The 22,732-nt window shown below is 31.7% G+C and overlaps 1 protein-coding gene across 1 annotated transcript in view; it reads left to right on the forward strand.

The window, feature by feature from the left end:
* The window catches only part of LOC126824755 (RNA cytidine acetyltransferase), a 36,024-nt gene extending 13,292 nt beyond the window's left edge, over positions 1–22,732 (forward strand). The window contains exons 8-27 of the mRNA XM_050554118.2: positions 8,139–8,246; positions 8,605–8,738; positions 8,962–9,055; positions 9,227–9,325; positions 9,967–10,103; positions 10,826–10,971; positions 11,437–11,684; positions 12,134–12,250; positions 12,606–12,707; positions 13,131–13,205; positions 13,782–13,898; positions 14,530–14,663; positions 15,008–15,056; positions 18,107–18,206; positions 18,426–18,533; positions 19,349–19,521; positions 19,935–20,054; positions 20,696–20,794; positions 21,262–21,413; positions 22,267–22,732. Coding sequence (XP_050410075.1) covers positions 8,139–8,246; positions 8,605–8,738; positions 8,962–9,055; positions 9,227–9,325; positions 9,967–10,103; positions 10,826–10,971; positions 11,437–11,684; positions 12,134–12,250; positions 12,606–12,707; positions 13,131–13,205; positions 13,782–13,898; positions 14,530–14,663; positions 15,008–15,056; positions 18,107–18,206; positions 18,426–18,533; positions 19,349–19,521; positions 19,935–20,054; positions 20,696–20,794; positions 21,262–21,413; positions 22,267–22,360 — 2,406 coding nt within the window. The 3' untranslated portion in view covers positions 22,361–22,732. The remainder of the gene's footprint in view (positions 1–8,138; positions 8,247–8,604; positions 8,739–8,961; positions 9,056–9,226; positions 9,326–9,966; positions 10,104–10,825; positions 10,972–11,436; positions 11,685–12,133; positions 12,251–12,605; positions 12,708–13,130; positions 13,206–13,781; positions 13,899–14,529; positions 14,664–15,007; positions 15,057–18,106; positions 18,207–18,425; positions 18,534–19,348; positions 19,522–19,934; positions 20,055–20,695; positions 20,795–21,261; positions 21,414–22,266) is intronic.

Raw genomic sequence — 22,732 nt, forward strand, 5'->3', positions numbered from 1 at the left:
TAATATTAACTTCACTTCTGAGTATGATCAAAATAATGTTACATCATCAAGTAATATTAAGTCTGTTTTCAAGTCACAAATTGATTTGTCCAAAAGTGTGCTTGATCTTTCTCAAAAAGACAAATTCTACGATATGTTGTGTCAAAATCGGGAAGCTTTCAGTCTTCATGGTGAAATTGGAAAATGCCCTGACATACAAGTTGATATAGAAGTAAACGACAATCGCCCTTTCTACATTCGCCCATATCCAAAAACAGAAGTTGAGAAAAAGATTGTGGATCAGGAATTAGAAAAGCTTGTCAAACTAGGAATTTTAGCTGTTGGTCACCAGTCGTATACATCACCAATTCTCATTCTACCTAAGAAAGGTACTAAAGAAAAACGTGTTGTTGTTGATTTCAGATATCTTAATTCTAAAATCAAACATCTTAACCATCCATTTCCCCTATTATCTGACACCTTAAAGAGGATTGGTCATGCTAAACCTAATGTTATAAGTTGCTTAGATCTGAAGTCAGCATTCTTTTCACTTCCATTATCACCTAGAGCCCAACAATATACGGGTATTTCATCATATTCTGGAGGCAAACACTTTTACTTTAAACGGTTAACACAAGGCTTGAGTGTCTCACCAGCAGTTTTTCAATCTAAAATTGATGAAATATTATCAAAAGTTCCTGGTAGTTATTCATTTTGTATAGCCCATCATGACGATATTATCTTATTCAGTAAAGACAACGAAGCTCACAAGAAGCATTTGCAGTTGATTTTCAGTGCCTTAATTCAAAATGGACTCAAAGTTACACCAAGAAAATGTTCATTTTTCTGTCATGAAGTGGTCTATATGGGTCATAAGATTGCGATTAATAAACAGGGTTTAGTCACACTGCAGCCTTTGTCTGATAGATGTCGCTCAATCCAAAATATCCCAAGACCTACGTGCTGTTAACTATGTTTCCAATTTTCTCCCATACTTACAGTCAGTTCTACAACCCTTGCATAAAATTTCCAGCAAGAAATCATCATTTAAATGGTCTGCAGCACAAGAGGAAGCATTCGTTAAGGTTAAGTCACTACTTGTACAACCACCTGTTCTGTACATGCCTAATGATAGTGGTAGGATTACCCTTTATAGTGACACCTCAAGAACAGCTACCGGATCATATCTTACCCAAATTATTGATGGTGAAGAGAGAATTCTTGGATATTATTCAAAACGACTTCCTAAGGCATGCGAGCGCTATTCAGTCACAGAATTAGAATTATTTGGTCTTCTGATCAATATCTCTAATTTTCAATATCTACTTAGAGGAGTTGAATTTGATGCTTATGTTGATCATGCTGCCATTGTCCACCTCTGTAACTCCAAACGTCCACCTTGTACCAACAGATTACAGAAACTGTTAGTCAAACTTAGTCATTATGCCTTTAAGATTGGTTACAAAAAGGGCACAGAATTAGTCCTAGCTGATTTTCTCTCCCGAAGCCCACTCAAAAGTGATTCGGAGATAGACAGTATTGTCCCTACAGCATTCGCTATTCTCAATCCAGTAACTGATAGACCTATAACTCGTCAGTGGGCTAAGACACATAACATTTCTGTACCTGCAGTTTTCCCTTCTGCCCAACATCAGACAGTATCACATAATTCGGTTGATACAGTTAATAATCAGCCTTCTGATGTTCAGAAAATCCCGACAATTTCCCAATCTCCCAAACAATCTCATATCAGGATATCAAATGATAGTTCTATTAAAGCATCATCTACCACACAAGACCCAAGGATTGTGGATAATGCTTTTCAACCTGAATCTCATGAAGAAATCGAGATACCAATTGAACTATGTATCCCACCTACACCTGTAGTTCATAATGCGGATAATGTTATTCGCACACATTTTCCTAAACCAGCTCAGCTAGATAAACTATTAAAAGTTATCAAGAAAAAGATAATCCGTGATTATAATTTACCTGTAGATAAAAATCAACTACGGTTAGAACAAACACAAAAGTGAAGAATATATTATATGTGATCATATTTTGTTTCGTCTTCTCATACATAATGATAATACATTTTCTCTTCAGCTTGCAATTCCAGAATCATTATGTCATAATATTATTGCTATATATCATGATAGTTTATTATCTAGTCATCAAGGTATTGTAAGGACATATCTCACAATGCAAAAGTTATTTTATTTCCCTAGTATGTTTTCTACCATCTCATCATTTATCACTAGTTGTCATAAATGTCAACAATTTAAAGGGAAAACAGACAATGTTCGGATGTATCATCCACGTATACCAACAGAGTATTGTACTTTTGATAAAATATGTTTAGATTTCAAATCTATGCCTGTATCACCAACAGGATTTAAACATATTATGGTAGTCTGTGATGAAATAACTTGTTTTCTTATCTGTATTCCCCTCAAAACATTAGATGCTAAGACTATTTGTGAAGCTATTATACAGAAGATTGTATGTATATTTGGTCCGCCATCAGTATTAATAACTGATGCTGCTTCATCGCTTACAGGAAAACATGTCTCTATTCTTTGTTCTGCATTACAGATTGATCACAAACTTATCAGTGTATCTAATCATGGTAGTCTCATGGTGGAGAGACATATTAAGTCAATATCAGACTTACTCAAGTTCAATTTGAACCAATATGGTACCGACTGGGTTCGATATGTGTCAACTTGCACATATGCATACAATTCCTTTGTCTCCCCACAATTAGGAAATTTTAGTCCATACGAACTTGCCTTTGGTAAGCCACCAAAGAATCTTACTTCCTTAGCTTGGAATTTCGATGGAGTTAGTAAATCCTATGAGGAGTATTTAAGTCATTTAAAGCAAAAATTCAATGCTATATCATCTTCTATGCTTGATCTTCAACGTAGATAACAAGAACATCAAAATATAAGCATTTCTCACAGTACAAGTAAAAACCCTATTTATGGCCTTGGACAATTTGTCTATGTATTAAAACCATCTTCTTCATCTCTTACTTGTAACTCTCGGAAGATGAAGGCTGAATGGTGTGGTCCCTTAGTGGTTCACCAAATCTTGGACAGAACGCATTATATACTTTCCACTTTGGACGGAAAGATATTACAAGATGTTTATTCTATAAATAGACTTAAACCATGCTTTGTTCGTTCTAATGAGCCAAATAAACGTCTAACTCATATTGATCAATTACGAAAACATCTTGGTAAAACTGTAAATGGTAATGTTCATGTAGCTAATGATTTGACTTATCAATACACCGATGAAAATGGTTTTGTTTTGCCAAACTTTGCTGATGAAAATGTTGTATTTAATAGAGTTACTACACCTTACACTATATCTCAATGTGTGAGTTATCTAAATGAAAATAAGAATTTAGCTTCAATATCTAAATTATGTCATACACAGATGGAAGAACAAGTAAATTACCTAGTTGATGTCAATAATAATGATAATGTTTTTCATATCAAGAAAGGTAGAATTAAGTGTGGAAATCTACAATTGTTATTAAATTTTAATGACGATAAACCTCATGAATGTGAATGGGTCAATATAGACCAATCTCCAGATTTAATTGACATAACTGAGAAATTACTTAGTAATAATAATCTTAGGATTACAGGAAAATTGAGTAAATATTAAAATGTGATTTAATAATGTTCTCATTGCATGTTTATACAAAATTGTTATTAATACAATTCTCTTGTTGTTAGTATACCTTGTTATGTATGTATTTTCAATCCTAATTCACATTCATTGTGATACTTGAGATTGTATTTGAATTTTAGGAATAATTAACGCATGTTTGTTTATAAGATACCTCTGCATAAAGGTTTGAGCAGTACTCAACAATTTAAGAATTTTAAGAAACATGTAAAATTCCACTGACAATTTGATATTTTAAATGTTCAACTTTAATGTTTTTAAGCATTTTATTTGCTTGTAGTGAAGTATGATAGTGTGTGTATGCTATAATTTTGCTTCATGGTATAAGTTAACGTTTCATTTCTAAATTTTAATTCCTTACCGGAGTTTTTGTTTGAGACGAGGGGATGGCATATACTCCTTTACTAAACCAACTTATTCATATTATTAAGGAATAGTGGTCTGAAGCCTTCTTGAGTTATTTGTGTTAATAGAGTTACTTCCCTTGATTAATAAAAGGCTTTGATCCTAGATGGAATTCTGGGATGGAGTGAAATGGAAGATGGCTGTTTTTAATTAGCTCTTCTGATTGTCATAAACAATCCAGGCCATTTTGTGGCCTATACACCCCAATACCACACATGCATAGTCATTAATAGGCTCTACCAAACAATAAAACATTAATTGTATCGTTTCCCGTAGGCGACATAAAAGCAATGTAGAAAGTGCTTACATAATAGATGACAAATATCCTTAATAATTATCAAAGACTCAAAAAATAAATTTCGTTGCCTTATTCGTAAACAAACTAATGAAGGAAATATCTGACAAATAGATCTTACTAGTCTGCAAATTGGAACAGTTCCAGGCACTCCGGCTATATGCATCAAAGAACAGAATATTGTCCCAAACAGATTTTTTACCTCAACATAAAAATAATCACCATCTAATATATTATCAGTCCATCTAAAATGGACCGCAGTACTATCTATATGTGAAAGGAAATCTTACGGTTCTTTGATGTTCTAGACAAAGCGTAAGTTGTCAATCATTGTCTAGCGTGTTGATTGCAAATATTAGCAATCGAAACTGTTTCACATAAAAGACATTGTGAATCTGTTATACCATTGTCTCTTGTTAATTTGCTTATTGTTAAATTTGTCACAATATTAAATGTTCTATAAAGACGGTAATTAGAATGTCTCAATAAAAAGTCGTCTTCAAACATAATAACTTTATGTGCAATCGATAATCCCCTTTAACAATGACAATCGAGTTTTCTCACACATGTTCAAAATGGATATTAATCACCATGGATCTAGATTTTGGATTTATGACTGCATAAGTAATATTTTTATACATTATGGTAACTATATTTAGCATAATTTCGTAGCTTGGAGCATTATATGAGCTTTACTTATGTCAAACTCTTAGCAAAATGCAATTCCAAAATTGGACATCAATCTTTTGTGTATTCAAGTAATAGCAAAAGTTACAAATTTATATTCCCCTAATTAAAATGCACCATGGAAAAAAAATGGGTGTTATACGCAGGTGTTTACTGTACACCAGTCCTTCTGGGTAAGAGTTTTTTTGTTTTTGGGGTTTTTTTTTTCAAATTTGTTCTGCTAGTAGAATGCCATTAAAAAAAATTCACAGGGTTTTGATTGATGCCTCAGGGTTGACATTTCTGACTTGTGAGGCTGCATAGATATATGCCCATCAGTTAATGGAATTGTCAATTATGTTAAAGGTAACTGTAGGCCCTATAAGTAGTGATGGGTCACCAGGGTGTATGCATTTTTGGCAGAAGCTCACACAGCTAGCATCTTTCTTTGTACTTTTGTATTTCCTTTATCTAAAATATTGATAGGCTACTTTTATACAGTCATGTTGAAATGGGTTTTCTTTTTGGTGTAGGTGTTGTTGACATAAATTCCGTTAGATTTGTCTTTGTACTTTTGTATTTCATTTATCTTTAATATTGATGCTATATTTTTACATGGCCACATTGAAATGGGCTTTTTTATTGGTAGGGACTGGATTATTGTTGATTATAGTCATTTCTAGCTGACAAGTAGTATTGTTTGTTTTATGATACAAAATTTGGTAGGTATGTTGCCAGGGTGGTGTTTATTTAGACTTGATCAAATGAAGTTGCTTGCTTGACCACTGGCTACTTTAAGGGTCAAATTAAGAGGACCTATGGTAATATTAAACATATTTGACTTCTTCTCTGAAAGCATTTGCTGTTTTTCAGGTTTGTTCAAATGAATTTGCTCGACCATAGTGGTAGGGTAGGGGCACCTTGATTGTGCAAATTAGGTATTTTTGCCTTATCCTAAAATGCTTAATGGATTTCCACCAGATTTGGTAGGCATGCTGGTTGGGTGATGCTTAAAATAAAGTTTCTTGACCACAATAAGGTTGGGATTGGTATATTTAGACACTGTTGACTTCTCTTAGAATGATGGATTTTTACTAAATTTAGAACCTATTGCCAGGATTGTGTTTATGAAGATGCTTTGACCATGAGAACAAGGCAAAAGTTTCTTTTAACGATGCATTATGTAAGAGCTAAATCTGCCTATCCCAGGTATTTTGTTTGGCCTCAAATGTTGTATAAATCATTAATTAGACATTTACTCACATGCGCAGCCCACAATCAACTCTCTAAAACATCGGATGGTTTTGATTTTCAATGCATTTAAACACAATTACTAGTTAATGATTAATTCAAAAAATGGATAATCAAGACTTTGTTTATTATCATAGCAACAATATATAGCAATGGCAATAATCTAGACTACACTGTTTTTCAATAAATAGCCATTACTAAGAATGAAGTAATTTGTCTGAAATTTCCAACATTTTCCCATTTCATTATCTAAATCTTACATAATGCATCTTTAAAGAAACATTTGAATTTAAATATTTCAACAAAATTTTGTTCAGGTCATATTCATTGGTAGGCCAATGCCTTTTGATTTTTTTTTTAAGAAATGTTTAATTGTCTCTTTAATTAATCACGAGAAAAGAGTTAATGCTGTGTACATTCTTATTTTCACAGAACAAAATGTTTTCAATGTACAAATAAGCTTACCCTTAACTGATGGAAAATTAAGGCCCTTAGCCCCTTCGATCTCTTGTTAGTTCTATTGCCTTCATGTATCAAGCCAACATTAAAGACAATACATATTCTTGTCAGCAATATCAGTTTATTTTTATGGTAGAAATTAAATAAAGCCATTTCATACAAACACACTTTCATTGGGGTTTGATATTTGAGTATAATTAAATCAAGTCAAGCTGATTTGTTTTTTCAATAGAATACAGGTAGGCCCTATTCAGAATTTGGATAAATAAAGGAGTACTAACCTTCGAATAACTTTCAGTAGGCCTATCTGCTTGCTTGATCCACAGCCTTTTACCATCATTAAAATTTTCTTTCCTTTAAGCATTGTCACAACGAGCCTCTTCTCTTCTCAAAGGTGACCTGGCAAATGAAACAGGCTAGCAGACGTCAGTTTCATTATGTTGTAGAGGGGGGTAGGCCTAACTCCAATTGTTCCTGTAAAGGGGGGTAACTCTATTTCTTTATTTGTGGGCTTGTTATTTTCAAAATAAATCATATGTGTGAGTTATTCCATAGTGTGTATTTAAAATGATTTATATTAATTTTCATTGAATAGGCCTTTACATCAATCCAATTTTGACCCTCCTGGGGCCTATTATATAATTTGAATTTTCAATAATTACTGCCAGAGTTTTTGCCTTTGATAACTTTGACAATCTTGTCTCGAGATTATGAATTTATATTGGTCTTTAGAAGTATCTTTTCTTTTACACACAGTGTTTATGTTCATGAAATGAAAAAGTCTAGAATTACTTTTGGAGTTATTACCCTTGATCACTTTTTAAAATCTTGTGGTCCCTCTAGTGGTGAAAGTTTATTTCCAATTGATTTAAAATTAATCCACAGCGTTTATATGATGAAACCTATTAGTTTCAATGATTTCAAATAACTTGAACAGCTTGATCATTTTTTTTAAATGCTGCAATTACCTACAAAACAAATAATATATGTTAACCCATGCAGATTCATTAGACAACTTAGCTGCATTGTGTGTAATTTTTGTTGGGTGTCAACAGCTCTTTTCAGAGTGTTTTCTCTGCTAATCAGAGAGGTTTTAAGCTTTTGTGTTTGGATTTGTGGCAATAGGTAATAAAGAAGAACTTGATTAAGTTACATATACATTTTCACAGGCTGGATTGATAATTGGAATGTATTGAAATCTTGCTTGAGTGTGTTAATCAGAAGATCAGCATATTTGAGATATAATTATTTCTCCTTTGATTTATGTTCTGTGATGTCCTTGCTTCCCTTCACAAAGCTCGTAGTGAGCGTATTTTTCATGCCTTGCAATGCTATGCTATAACTAATCAAAAATTAATGTTTTTATTGTGTTTTACAGGATGATCCAATAAGTCCTAGTCAGCAAGAATTAAAAGACTTACAGGAATCACTACAAGACACCCAGCCTGTTGGTGCTTTAGCTAATTGCTGCAAAACTTTAGATCAGGTATGTTTACCTTAATAAGTATTTCAGTGTTAACCTTAAATAGCAAATATATATTTGATCTTGATATTCCAATATCCTTAATTATTGATCGTAACAAACTCAAAATATAGATAGATAGATAGACTTATCTAAGCTTGAAAGATCCAGAGCCTATCTTGCCTCCACTAATTTTCTTTTTGAATGCTACAGATTTATATATAAGTTTATTTATAATGTCATATCCAGAAATATTGGTTTGATCTTCAAAGAACTAGTTAGTGTAACTTAATAAGATCTTAGTAATGTTAACTTATATGTTGAATTAATGATTTTATGAATGGCTTAATTAAAGTACAATTGTTTTCTTCATTAATAACAGGCTAAAGCTGTGTTAAAGTTTGTAGAAGCTATATCAGAGAAAACTTTACGATCAACAGTTGTTATGACAGCAGCTCGAGGGCGGGGGAAATCAGCGGCTTTAGGTATCGCTATTGCAACAGCTGTAGGATTTGGGTATATATTTATCTTTACCTATCATTAATTGGTCACTATTGTTCGGTTAAATGTAAATATATACATTTGTTTTAAAAAAAAAAAACACACACATTGTTTGGCTAAACTTCTGCTTTCATCTCAGTTTTCTTAAAAAGAGGGTATATTATCATGGTGAAACTGAGGAGTTCATGAAATAAAATCAACCCCACCATTCAATTTATGTGTCTTGTTTTATTTTTAGATATTCTAATATTTTTGTAACAGCACCCAGTCCAGAGAATTTGAAGACATTATTTGAGTTTATATTTAAAGGTTTTGATGCCCTTGAATACCAGGTAAGAGATATCATGTTTCCTACGACTATTTGAACATTACCATCAAATCAAATGGTATCAAAATATAAAAAGAAGACAAGAAAAAACATAGCTTTTCATGATGATTCTGCATTGACTAGGCAATATGAAATTGTTTATTTGATTGTAAATGTATGAATATTTTTATTACAGGAACATATGGATTATGAGATAGTTCAATCTACAAATCCTGATTATAACCAGGCTGTTGTTAGAGTTAATATATTTAGAGAACATAGACAAACAATTCAGGTACATTTTCATTTCTGTAGAAAGTTGAGAAATAAACATACTTTTATTTCATAAACATGAATAAGTCACATTGTTTATATGCATTATAAGGGGGGCATTCGATCAAATAGTTCTCTTTATTCTAAAAAAAATTTACAAACATATCCAGTGACTAAGTGTGCAAACAGAATTTATCTGCACCAATCACCACACCTGGAATATATTCGCCATGTTGGATTACTTCACAATTATGCTTGCTGTGACAAAATTTGATTGTTGACCACTTTGAATTCTGTGTGAAATATACTGAATTCGCAACTGACCATTCCATGATGTCATGTAATTAATGCAGCCAGAATTACTTTTGATTTTGACCAAAATAAGTGTTTAATTTGGTTGATATTGATGGGACAAGCTGTATAAGACTAAGACAAATTTTCAAAATATAGTAGAAGTCTTTCTGGCTAATTCCTGGCCCAAATCAAAGAGGTCTAGTCATTTTAAATTAGACATAATATTTCTCTGAAAACTGTGGACTGGTATTGATGTTTTCAAAATTGGATAATACAGATTTCTTGGAATGAATCACAATAATATTTTGACATGTGATAATTCTCTGGAAATAGCCACATTGTATATATGTATTTATTTGTATATTACAGTATATTCATCCGTCTGATGCTCACAGATTAGGACAAGCCGAGTTAGTTTGTATAGATGAGGCTGCTGCCATACCATTACCTCTAGTTAAAAATCTTCTAGGACCTTATCTTGTTTTTATGTCTTCTACTGTTAATGGGTATATATTTCATTATTAATGATATTTTGTATTACAGAATTTTTAATTTATTTTGTAAATCTGTAGCTTAAGAATGGTGTAAAATAAAGTTGCTGATCCCCATAGCAGTGGGATGGCACTTAGAACTGGAAAATACAGATATCATCTCAATATGAACATGAAAAATATCAAATTTAGTTTATGCAATTATTAAGTATTTTGATAATTTAATTACTGTTCACTTGGGCTCTGCTATATACCTTGTCGAAGGTCATACAGAGAACATACAGAGAATTTTGAATGTCTTACAATTGGTTTAGAGGTAAAATGACCTTCACCTTTTATTTGAAATATGCTGAATACACAGGACGTGCATGTCTAAAGCTAGCATTTGCTTCTAACATATTATCGATTCGAAACTAGGTAAAATGAATTGCTTTAAACAACTTGGAAACTTTTAAGACAAAATCTATTAATGGCTTAAAACTCACTATTAAAAAAAGTGGCTATATTATGACTCATGACAAAAACAAGATGTCAGTCCCCAGTTTACATTCAAATTTAATCGTGGTATTTTCGATTGACTTGGAATGGATTGTTAACTAATGGATTGAGACAACATTTCAAGTAGGTCATCGATCATTGCCTGCACTGTATACACAATCAGTGATATGTACAAATTGAGTCTTCTTAGCAACTTCTAAAGATCAGACAAGCAACTAATTATATCAGTTTTGTTTTAGTTATGAAGGTACTGGAAGATCTTTATCATTAAAATTAGTTCAACAGTTACGTCAACAATCAGCCACGTTTGGTGGAAATAGTAAAGAAGTACAAAAAGCTGTCAGCATGACGTCTGCTAAATCCGATAGTGGAGTATCAACCTCAGGTATTGCAGCATTCCTTTTATTAAATTTTGTGTCAACGCTGATATTTGACAATATGGTCTGTAATAGTAAAAATGCCATGTAGCCATTGTTATTGTCTTCAATTACTCAAAAGATTCACAAAACAGCTAATGTTGGGCTCCAAAAAATACACTTAGTTATTAGCCGCTAATGTTATCATCTGGTGTTTATAATAGCACTAGGAAGAAGTCTATAAGATTTTAATAATTTCTGATAATTAATCATAGGATGTATCCCTTGATAACTTATAAGTGTCTTGTAAATGCTCAAGTTATTAAAAAAATATAAGTTGATGATTATCTACTGTGGGCATGTCTCTTTGCCTGCCAACCTGTCAATATTTCTTCTGTTCATCTCTATTTTCTGTATATTAACTGAATTTTGATATGTAAAATCAGTTTTACATATTGTAAAAGTGTATATGTATATAAATGTTTTTGTTACAGGTCGTATACTACATGAAGTAGTATTAAATGAATCTATAAGATATGCTGATAATGATCCTATAGAAGATTGGTTATATAAGTTACTATGTTTAGATGCTACAAATGTACCTAGAATTATATCAGGCTGTCCTTTACCAGAATTATGTGATCTATATTATGTAAATAGAGATACTCTTTTTGCTTATCATAAAGCTTCTGAATCCTTCTTACAGCGACTCATGTCTCTATACGTATCTTCACATTATAAGGTAAGCTCCAGTTAAACTATGAAAGACATAAGTGATCCCAGTCTGGATGTTCAAAAAATTGTGCTTAAGTTTGATTGTTTAATTTGGGAAATTATTTATGAACATATTCTAAAGTAATATTTTGGGGGTTTTGTGAAATAATTAGGAAAGCTCTTTTGGATTTTCAAATATCGAGAAAAGAAATCAGATATCTGGTCAAATAAATTTGGTATTAACATATTTGTGTTGTGGAATATTTTGAATATTGTGATGAAGGAATCACAATCAGAAACTTTAACATTTTCCATACTGATAATAACATCTAATACAGTAAAAGATCATGATTATATTTAACACTATTCTGTATATACAGATAATCTACTCACAAGTTGATTCTAGTTTAAAAAAGTCAATTTGAATTAGATTTGCATGTAAGATGTATTTAGACACTATAATTGTTTTGTTGACAGAATACACCTAATGATCTACAGTTATTATCTGATGCTCCAGCTCATCATATTTTTGTTTTAATCGGACCTGTTGACCCTAAACAAAATTCATTACCAGATGTACTCTGTGTGTTACAGGTAATAATATAAAGCCAATCAATAATTTAAATCAACAAGATATCAATAGGAAATAGATTAATCATATTTTTTTGTTTTACTATAAATACTATTAAACCTCCTATCTCTATTCACTTTGGGAACATACTGGGTGTTTGTTTTTGTCTCTTCTAAGAAGAGAACTTTTCCCAGCCACCTACAAGAAGACGTTTAAATAAGCTTATCTGGAAATTAAGTGTTACAAATCAAATCAACATCTCCTGCTTGTTATATGCTGTTCAATCTTCAGAAATCGAGAAAGGCTGATACAAAAAAAACCTGTTCATGCAAGGAACTGGCTAAATATACACAGTTTGTAATATTTTACATCCTATAGGTATGTTTAGAAGGGGAGATAAGTAAGAAGACAGTTATGAATAGTTTATCACGAGGTATGAGAGCATCAGGTGATTTAATACCATGGACAGTATCACAACAGGTAAATATTTTATATAATATGTATGATATAGACATGAAAATGACCACTAGTTTTAATTATCCCAAATGATTACCCTTAACACAATACATACATAAATTGTCTGTTGGTGAAATTTTGAAATAAATTCCGCTGTGCCCAGTTGCTGTCATGTCAATGGTAACAAATGTATGTGTAACACATGCACATGTATTAGATTGTTTAATTAATATTTTATTCTATGACTTCAATAAGCTGAAAAGCTAATTAACAATGGAGAAACTAATAAACACAAAACCCTAATATGGAACACAATTACTGTTTTATTGAAGTTTATGGTTTTGTGTTTATTACAATGTGTGTCAATTGCTAAATGCCACTCAAAGAAGGAATGAGAAACTATTTCATTATTACAATTCATTTTACTATTCGTTTTATTGCTTTTAGTTTCAGGATCATGATTTTCCTAGTCTGTCTGGTGCTAGAATAGTCAGAATAGCAACACATCCAGATTATCAAGGGGTTAGTATATAATGTATGTTTTATTGTTTAGTTATCAAAGTTATACAGGATAATGATTTTTAGCATTGTATATTTTATTGTTTGATTATGAGGGTCAAGCTATCAAAGTTTTAGAGGGCGATTATTTGTATAAGACTACATAAAAATGAAACTTAGTGATTGTCTTGATAGATCTATCCAACCCTTATTTTATTTTATGGGTTTTTTTTTTAAAAATATGAATAAAATACATAATACAAAAAACCTCTTTCATCTAGCTGTGAAAGGTTTGTTATAGAACTGAGATGGTAACTATTATCTTCTAAAGCACGTGACACTTGATCTATCTATGTTAATAGTAAACTGTATATTTATTCTTCATTGGCTTTTAAAAAAAAAAGAAATAAAAACCTCCCTTCCGACAATGAACAAGATTATTTTTATATGGCTTAATGTATATTTAATGGTTTTGTTATGGAAATCTAGTTATCAAAGTTCTACCAGATAACATAATGTATATTCTATAGTTTGGTTATAGGGGGGTCCAATTATCAAAGTTTTGTAAGGTAGCTTTGTTATATAATGTATATTTTACAGTTTGGATATGGAGGTCGAGCTATGAAAGTTTTACAGGAGTATTATGAAGGTAAAATACAAAGTTTAACAGAAGATGGTGCTAAAGAAGAACAAGATATACCTACTGTCGATAATGAGGTAATCTATGTACCAGTATAATCCCAAAACATACTTATAGTGGCTTAGTGAACATAACATTGTCATATCATTTGAACATTGGATACATTCTTTGTTGATTTCTGGCTATTTCCATTGAGTTTAGATCATCATGCATGGTCATTTTACATAGAAAGTGAGTTGAAATTTTCTAATTAGCTGAATTTTTTTTCATGAATTCAAATTTCAACCAATAAAGTACATCTATTACTTGTCTAGATTAACATTACAAAAAAATTCAATTTCCAGCCATTCATGTATATATATTATTGGTCTTGTTTAATGTATAAAAATGCATAGAGAAGCTGAAATCTGGTTAATCTAATGCTCACAGGATGAACTACCCACGATTGAAGACAAGACAAGTGTTGGATTTACTTGATCAAAATAACTTTGTTTAGAATATTTTAGATACTTTTTGTTTCTTGAGACGTACCATTTGGTTAATTTAAACATCATTTTAACAACCTCAGATTTTGTTACAGATATCAGAGTCTGTTGTACCTGTAGTTGAACAAAGAATGACTAATTTTCTAAGTGTTTGTAGCCCTGAAAAAGTTCTCTTGATAGTATTGTTATTTCTGAGAGTATAAAATAGAGATGTTTTCTGCAGGACATAGATTTATTAGAAGAAAGATTAGCTCCAAGAAAAAATCTACCTCCATTATTATTGAAGTTGAGTGAAAGAAAGGCAGAGAGATTGGATTATCTTGGTGTATCATATGGTTTAACATCAGATCTTTTGCGGTAAGTAGTTATGCCAAAACAGAGGTCAAATATAGAATTTGAAACCCCACACTTTTATTGAACTACTTCAGCTAAAAATTATATTTTATCCAAAAATTATTCAGATTGATAAATTCTAAATACTGCTCCAGAATATTGTTTCAAACTGGTGTACTTCATGTGTAGAAAAATCTAAATAATTCTTAAATCAGTTCTAAACAAGTCTAATTACTGTTTATAATATTGTTGTTCTCATATTGCTTTTATTAAACTAATAAAATTCGTTATATATATCAGTATAGTAATACTTATTTATTTATCTATTTTTAAAAACAGATAAAAGTCTATTTCTAATTTATTTTCAGATTTTGGAAAAAAAGTGGCTTTGCACCAGTTTATCTTCGACAAACACCTGTAAGTCTTGAAATCAAGTTTGATTTACTATGATTTAAAAAACACTGATCTATATTATATAAAACAATGTAATATATTATGTCTCTGGATATATCCTTATTCAGGTAGGAGAAAAGGACTTATTGTTCTAACCATATGTCTTGAACAGTATATTTCAGTGTTGGGATTTCGCCCTACCTTGGTTAACTACTTAATCTGCCTTGATTGACTGACTTAATCCTTTGTCAGACACTTCATCAATCCAATCCTGAACAGAAATCATTGCTTCTCCTTTGTCGCACTATGTATAAATCCAATAAGAGTGATTATAAACTTGATGTCACCTGACAACATGTAGAAACTAGTCACTTATGTCACATGTAATAGTATATAAAACCCAAATTCAATATATCCGATAAATTGTCTGCGATATCACTTTAAATAAAGCGATTTCATGCACACACACACATATCCTGATAAATACTCGATGATGTTTCTAAAGACACGTGGTTATAATACATTAACTAAAAACTAAAGTAGAAATCTTGCGAGATTCGTAAAATTACAAGATACGCATATTGGACAGTAACTTCCTGGATTATGACCCCTGATTGTACGTTTTTAGCTTGTGGTCCCTCTAGACGTCACAATTTTTATCCGATTATAAAAACGTTTAAATGTATCACCCATTACACCATAATGACGGTTGGGTTCGATTTTCATGAAAATCGGATCGGAACTCCCTGACAAAATGTCCGCTCCTTGTATGCAAATAGTGTAAAAGTATGTAATACCAAGGTTGTGGACCCTTGAAAGTCACAATTTTTATCCAGTTTTGATGAAACTAAAAATATATCTTTATATCCCAAATATCTCAATCCCTTTCAATATTCCTGGATTATGGCCCCTGATTGTACGAAAATCACTATCCATCTCTTGGAAAATGTGGGCGTATCTTGCCTTGCTACGGCTGTGTTTTTATACGTTCATTCATATATAAGTCGAAACGGAGAATACAACGAAGGTCGGACTTCTGCTGAAAAAAAGTATGGATTTATACCCCCAAAAATATGGTCATTTTAGAGGAATATTACTGGCGGTACGCTTTTATTCTATCATATTACGACAACACGTAATTTTGTAGGAATATTACTGACATAAATTTGAATAACCTACGGGAATTAAATATGAGAAATATCTATTTTTTTTTTAATTATGTATGAATTTGAATAATTTGTTGAGATGATTTTTAATTGTGGTCTGTACCCACCCGCTTAAAAACAGTGTGAGTTATGCCCCTTTATTTTCGGTAAAAATATCTAACAAGAAAAATTTGAAATCCCAACACTGGTATATTTACATGCATGTACAGCATGAGGAGAATGTTTTAAAACATAGATATATGTCAATTTAATCTTCTTTGAATTTGTGAACACAAGACTTATATGTAGATCTGCTTTGTCAAAAGTCATAGTCTTTATATTCATGAATACAAAAAAAGAAATGTTTGACACTGTAACAACCAGATAAAGATGGTGGTATGAAAGCAGTAGAAACTAATTATAACATAAACTACAAATGGTCAAATCATCCATTAAAATCAATCAGTTGGGATAATATTCAGATTAATATGGTTTTTATACGCCCACATTTTCATGTGGACGTATTATGCCGTCGCCCCTGTTCATCCGTCCGTCCGTCCACAATTGTTTGTGGACTCTCTACAGGTCACAATTCTTATCCGATTTCGACGAAACTTGAAATATAGGTTTATCCCCAAAAGATCTCGGCTGCTTTCGATATTGGCATGTATCGGATCGAAACTTCATGGATTATGGCCCCTGTTTGTACGAAAAATCACGTTTTTAGCTTGTGGACCCTATAGAGGTCACAATTTTTATCCGATTTTGTTGAAACTTGAAATGTAAGTTTATAACCCAAAGATCTCAGTTCCTTTCGATATTTGCGCATATCGGACAGTAACTTCATGAATTATGGCCCCTGATTGTACGAAAAATGACGTTTTTAGCTTGTGGACCCTATAGAAGTCATAATTTTTATCCGATTTAAAAAAACATTCTATATTATCACCGTTACACCCTAAGGATGACTGAGTTCGAATTTCGTGAAAATCGGCCCAAAATTGACAGACAAAATGGCCGCCGTTCGTTCCCAAATAGCGTAAGAATATGGTATATCAAGGTTGTGGACCCTATAGGGGTCACAATTTTTATCTGATTTTGTTGAAACTTGAAATGTCAGTTTATAACCCAAAGATCTTGGTTCCTTTCGATATTCACACATATCGGACCGTAACTTCCTGAATTATGGCCCCTGATTGTTCGAAAAATTGTGTTTTTAGCTTGTGGATCCTATAGAGGTCATAATTTTTATCCGATTTAAAAAAACGTATTATTATATCACCGTTACACCCTGAGGACGACTGAGTTCGAATTTCGTGAAAATCGGCCCAAAATTGACAGACAAAATGGCCGCCGTTCGTTCTGGAATAGCATAAGAATATGTTATATCAATTTTTATCCGATTTTGTTGAAACTTGAAATGTAAGTTTATAACCCAAAGATCTTGGTTCCTTTCGATATTCACACATATCGGACCGTAACTTGTGGATCCTATAGAGGTCATAATTTTTATCCGATTTAAAAAAACGTATTATTATATCACCGTTACACCCTGAGGACGACTGAGTTCGAAATTCGTGAAAATCGGCCCAAAATTGACAGACAAAATGGCTGCCGTTTGTTCAGTTCCTTTCGATATATGCGCATATCGAATTGTAATTTCCTGAATTATGGCCCTTGATTGTAGGAAAAATCACTTTCTTGTTAGCTTGTTCTCTATCCATCTCTCGGAAATGTGGGTGTATCCTGCCTTGCAGCCGCTGGTTGTTCGAATATTTTTAATTGTGCATGGTCTTAAACTCTGTTGTTTATTTTGAAACATTGTTCTTATAAATGTAAATTTTGGTATTAAACATCTTCTTTTCAAATAACAGACTAAAGAAATATTAATGAATGGTTTTAGATTTTTTTCTTCACTCTATTTTACAGAATGAATTAACAGGGGAACATTCTTGTATTATGTTAAAAATTCTCAACTCTGATGGTGGTACACAGACTAACACTGATTGGCTTCATCATTATTGGAATGGTATACATATATGTCATTATTTTGTCAACAAAATATTTGATAGGGATATTAAATTAAACTTTCTGTAAATGAGAATTGGGTAACAAAGCTTGCCCCAACTGAATATGATGAACATTGCTGAATACAGCAGTAATAGCAAGAATTAGCAAACTTGAAATGTAAAGTACCGGGTAATAAATATTTACTTTAATATTCAGTTTATTTTTTATTTTCATTTAGATTTCCGGAGGAGAATGGTTTCATTGTTATCATTCCAGTTCCGTAATTTCAAACCAGCAATGGCACTGAATATTCTCTCACAAAAACAGTTCAAACATAAAGATCAGAGTAAGTTGGATTATCTATGTATAAAAACAGGCTTTACTTGTTTTTAAGTTACTGTAAAATTTTGTATGTACTGTATGTTATTTTATAGCTAAAGTTTTCTATATACATGTAGGTAATAATGTCATACAACAAAATTTATATGATGTACTAGTAGTATCCTAATTAAATCGTCATAAATTTAAAACACACAAAATCTGTGCGAAAAATGAAATGTTTGTTCACATGTAATGTGTTTTTCCATATGAGTAAAAAAAACAATTTTCGATTTAAATAAATTTCATTTAAAGCACTGTTTTACAAAATGGGTATCTTTACATTTATACTTTTGTGTTTAACAGTTTATCTTTCAAAACAAAAATTGAATCTTAAATAGCTTCTTCCATAACCTGTTGACATAATCTATCATATGAAACCAACACTTTATTTTGAATCAAAACTAAGAGGTTTAGCACTTCTTTAATATATTATAAATCTTACTTCTTTAAGTAATCCAGTGTTGAGATGTAACTGATTTTGATGGTCCGAAACAAAAGTGAAACATAAATATGTATTGAAATAAAATCATATAAACTTACATCGCTTCACTATTGGTCAATGTAGTTCAACACTTCGTCTTCACCTTAGCTCCTTCTTTAGTAATTTAGATGAAGGATAAATATTTAAAACTTGTTTAAGTGATCACTTGAAATAAAACAGAATTGAATTTGATAGGAGCAACATTCAAGCTCAATTTAGGATTGTTTCTCCTATTAAATTCAAAAATTATATTACATTGTGTCTAACTTATTTCAAACTTGGGTTATTTTCTTTTTCAGGGGAACTTTCTCGTAGTGAATTAGAGATTTTCTTTACAAGTTATGATTTGAAGCGTTTAGAGTTATATTCACAGAATATGGTGGATTATCATCTTATATTAGATTTATTGCCCTGTATAAGTCGATTATATTTTCTAGGAAGAATACCCATTTCACTCTCTGTAGTTCAGCAGGTAATAGACAATCATTTCTTAGTATATGAAGCTTGTACATACATGTATCTGATTATTCAAGGTGTAAATTGTTCTGTGCACGTGAAAGACTTTGTCTTAAGTAATGCTGGCCAAATTCTCAAAGTCCTACAAATCATATCCCTATATTTACAATGATAATAACTAAATAAAAAAATAATCACTTTTGAATCTATTTACAATAATTGAAATATATTAATCATGTAGTCTTGCTATTATGACAAACAATTCAACTTTGCACCTTTTTAGGGGACAATGGGTTTCTCTCTCTCTCCCTTTCTCCCTCCCTGGCACATCTGTCACACTTTCTGGAACACAGGAACTCTTGTAATAGAATATTTAATGATTATTTATAAAGGGTATATTAACATAAGATTTAATGTTTATATTTATAGGGTATATTATTAGGTCTAGGATTACAATATAAAACAGTAGAAGATTTAGAGAAAGAGATAGATTTACCGGTCAGTCAGTTATTAGCCCTCTTTCTTAGAATTATCAAGAAAGTGGTTCAGGTGAGTTAATATTTTACATTGTATAAGAAAAAAATCAATCAATTATCAGTCTCTACCACATGTAAACAAAACAAGACACAAACTACACAGAAATTGCAAGCAATAAGCATCAAATATCAAATTATGTGAATGGATCTGGGGGTCAGCTATAAGTGTCCACTGCGCTGTACACTACAGTCCCTGGTGTGTAATGATACAGGTTTCACTCAAAATGAAAAACAAAACAATGATTTACAACAAAGAAACAAATAATGCGATCAGTCTTTACAGTGGTTGTCTTCTGAATGGCATTTCTTGATGGCGATAGTCTGTCACTTGCTGTCACGGGTTAGAACTTCAAAATGTTAACAATAATAAGGACAATGATCCAAATAAAATTTCAGAAAAGGCTAAAAAAATGAATAAATAAAGTGTAGTGTAGGTCAACCAAAATCATAGAATCAAACTGGTTTATGGTTCACATAAGTGATCTATATTAATCTTGAACGGTAACATGTTATTCCGTTTGTTATAGTAAACCTTCGATAGTTAACTGAACCGATCACTTACAGGAACAACGGTCAGCTCTCTGTGTACATCACATATTGATGACGAAACTTGATAATCATACTGTATTTTAATATTTTATAATTGTTTTTCAGGTTTTTAGTGGCATCTTGGAACAAGAAATAGCTCAAGAAATGGTGAAAGAAAAGAAGATAGATATGAAACCAGTTAAACAGAGTTTAAACGACGACCTTGTATGTACCAGTATATTAAACTGTTCTATTTTATTGTTATTGCAAGGACATTTTGTAAAAAAGATTTGGACTTGGAGCCATCTTGATAAAAGCTTTGTCATTTTATAATACATTAGATAAAACCTTTTAATGTAACAGATATGACATTGTCTCTAGCTTTTTAGGCAATAAACACACAGTGGGTTTAATGTTGCCCAAAAATGATAGTTCTGATTCCTGTGTATTAAAATACCCGATATTTTGACAGGGTGAATTGTAAATTGACTTCTGTTTCTATGAAAATTGCAAGCTTTAGGTTATTATCATTTGAACAATATGGTGATTTAATACAGACCATCTGTGGTGACCCTTAATCTAGATTTGTATTGAATTTTGTCATATGCTTTTCTGCACAAATTTGATGGTTTTTGAACGCAAGTTTTAAGTAAAATGATTGGTATTCATTCTTCATAATATATCTTCTTTAGATGGAAGGAGCTGGTGTTGTCATGGAGAGGGAAAAGAAAAATTTTGAAAAGTTATTAAAAGATGATTTGGGTGAATTTGCTATTAAAGGAACTGATAAAGATTGGCAACAAGCATTAGATTGTGGGAACAAAGATACACTAAGTATAAAAAGGTATACTCCATCAGATTATGATGACTATATATTATATAAAACATAAGTACATATCGTATATTCAGGCCTGGAAATAACGGTTTTAGATGTACCTGACAAAATGTCCGGCACTAATGAAATAGTACCTGACATTTTCAACTTAGTGCCGGACATGTATTAATATCAATCAAAAATACAAATTTATGACGGAAAAAATGACAGGCACCAGAGGTGTTGTGTCTGACAAAGTCTGTATTTGTGCCTGACATTGTCTGTGACAGGTGCCTTATTTCCAGGCTTGCGTATATATTTCTCTTCAACGTTTAGGGCTGTTTCTGTGTGAAACTTTATGTGGCTTAGTAAGTATAGGGCTGGCTCGCTAACCAGGAAGTCTCAGGTTTCATCTAGATTTTGGTCAAGAAAATTTCATCAGATTTTCCACCCTGGTTTCCCCTTGTCAGGGTCTGACAAAGAAAGCATCTAGTTGTTCGGATGGTAGGAAAACAGATCCACCCATGTACAGGTTGCTTTCCACATAAAAGAACCATTGACAGTTGAAATTTGATAAAGAGTAGTCACAAAAGCCACTGTCTGGGCTAAATTGCCCTCATAGGACACTGAATGGTGTATGTCCATATTCAATAGCCCATTAACGAAACACAATTTTTATGGGAAACAATCACTGGTTTTATTCTGAAAGCACTACGTATCCTCTTATCATTGCCAAGCACAATGATAGAACCAGTGATTGTTTCCCATAAAAATTGTGTTCCGTTTATGTGTTTTCCAAGTTGGTGCAGAAAATGAAATGCCATTTCATTTTAATTCTTGCTGATGCTATTCCTGTATTTCTGTAAAAATGTTTTAATTGTAGTGCTTTAAAAAGAAAACAAAATATAACAGAGGATATTAAACCTAAAGATTTGCATGGTAAAAAGAAAAAATTCAAGAAGAAAAACAAACAGTGATTGGTGAAATTGGTGTAAATAGTTTAATGTAAAAGGAAAGTGTGTATGGACTTGTTTACAAGTGATACAAGCTTCTTGAAAAATCTACCCAAGAGTCAATTTTCATGAAAAGAAATTCAATAATTGATTGTTGAAAAATCAAAATTTACCAACTAATTTGTGGTCTTTTCTGTCAAATAAAATTGATATGCATTTGCAGAATCATATGACTGAAAATGGAGATATTTAATAAACTTCTTAAGAATTTGTGGAATGTTTATTCTTTTTATACACAATAAATAAGAAAGAACATAAGCTGCTGATGTAAAAATGGAACTATTACATTGTATACTATATAAATGAAAATAAATAAAATGAAATCTAAACATAAAA

This window comes from Patella vulgata, chromosome 6 (assembly GCF_932274485.2).
Source record: "Patella vulgata chromosome 6, xgPatVulg1.2, whole genome shotgun sequence".
Classification (NCBI taxonomy): Eukaryota; Metazoa; Mollusca; class Gastropoda; family Patellidae; genus Patella; species Patella vulgata.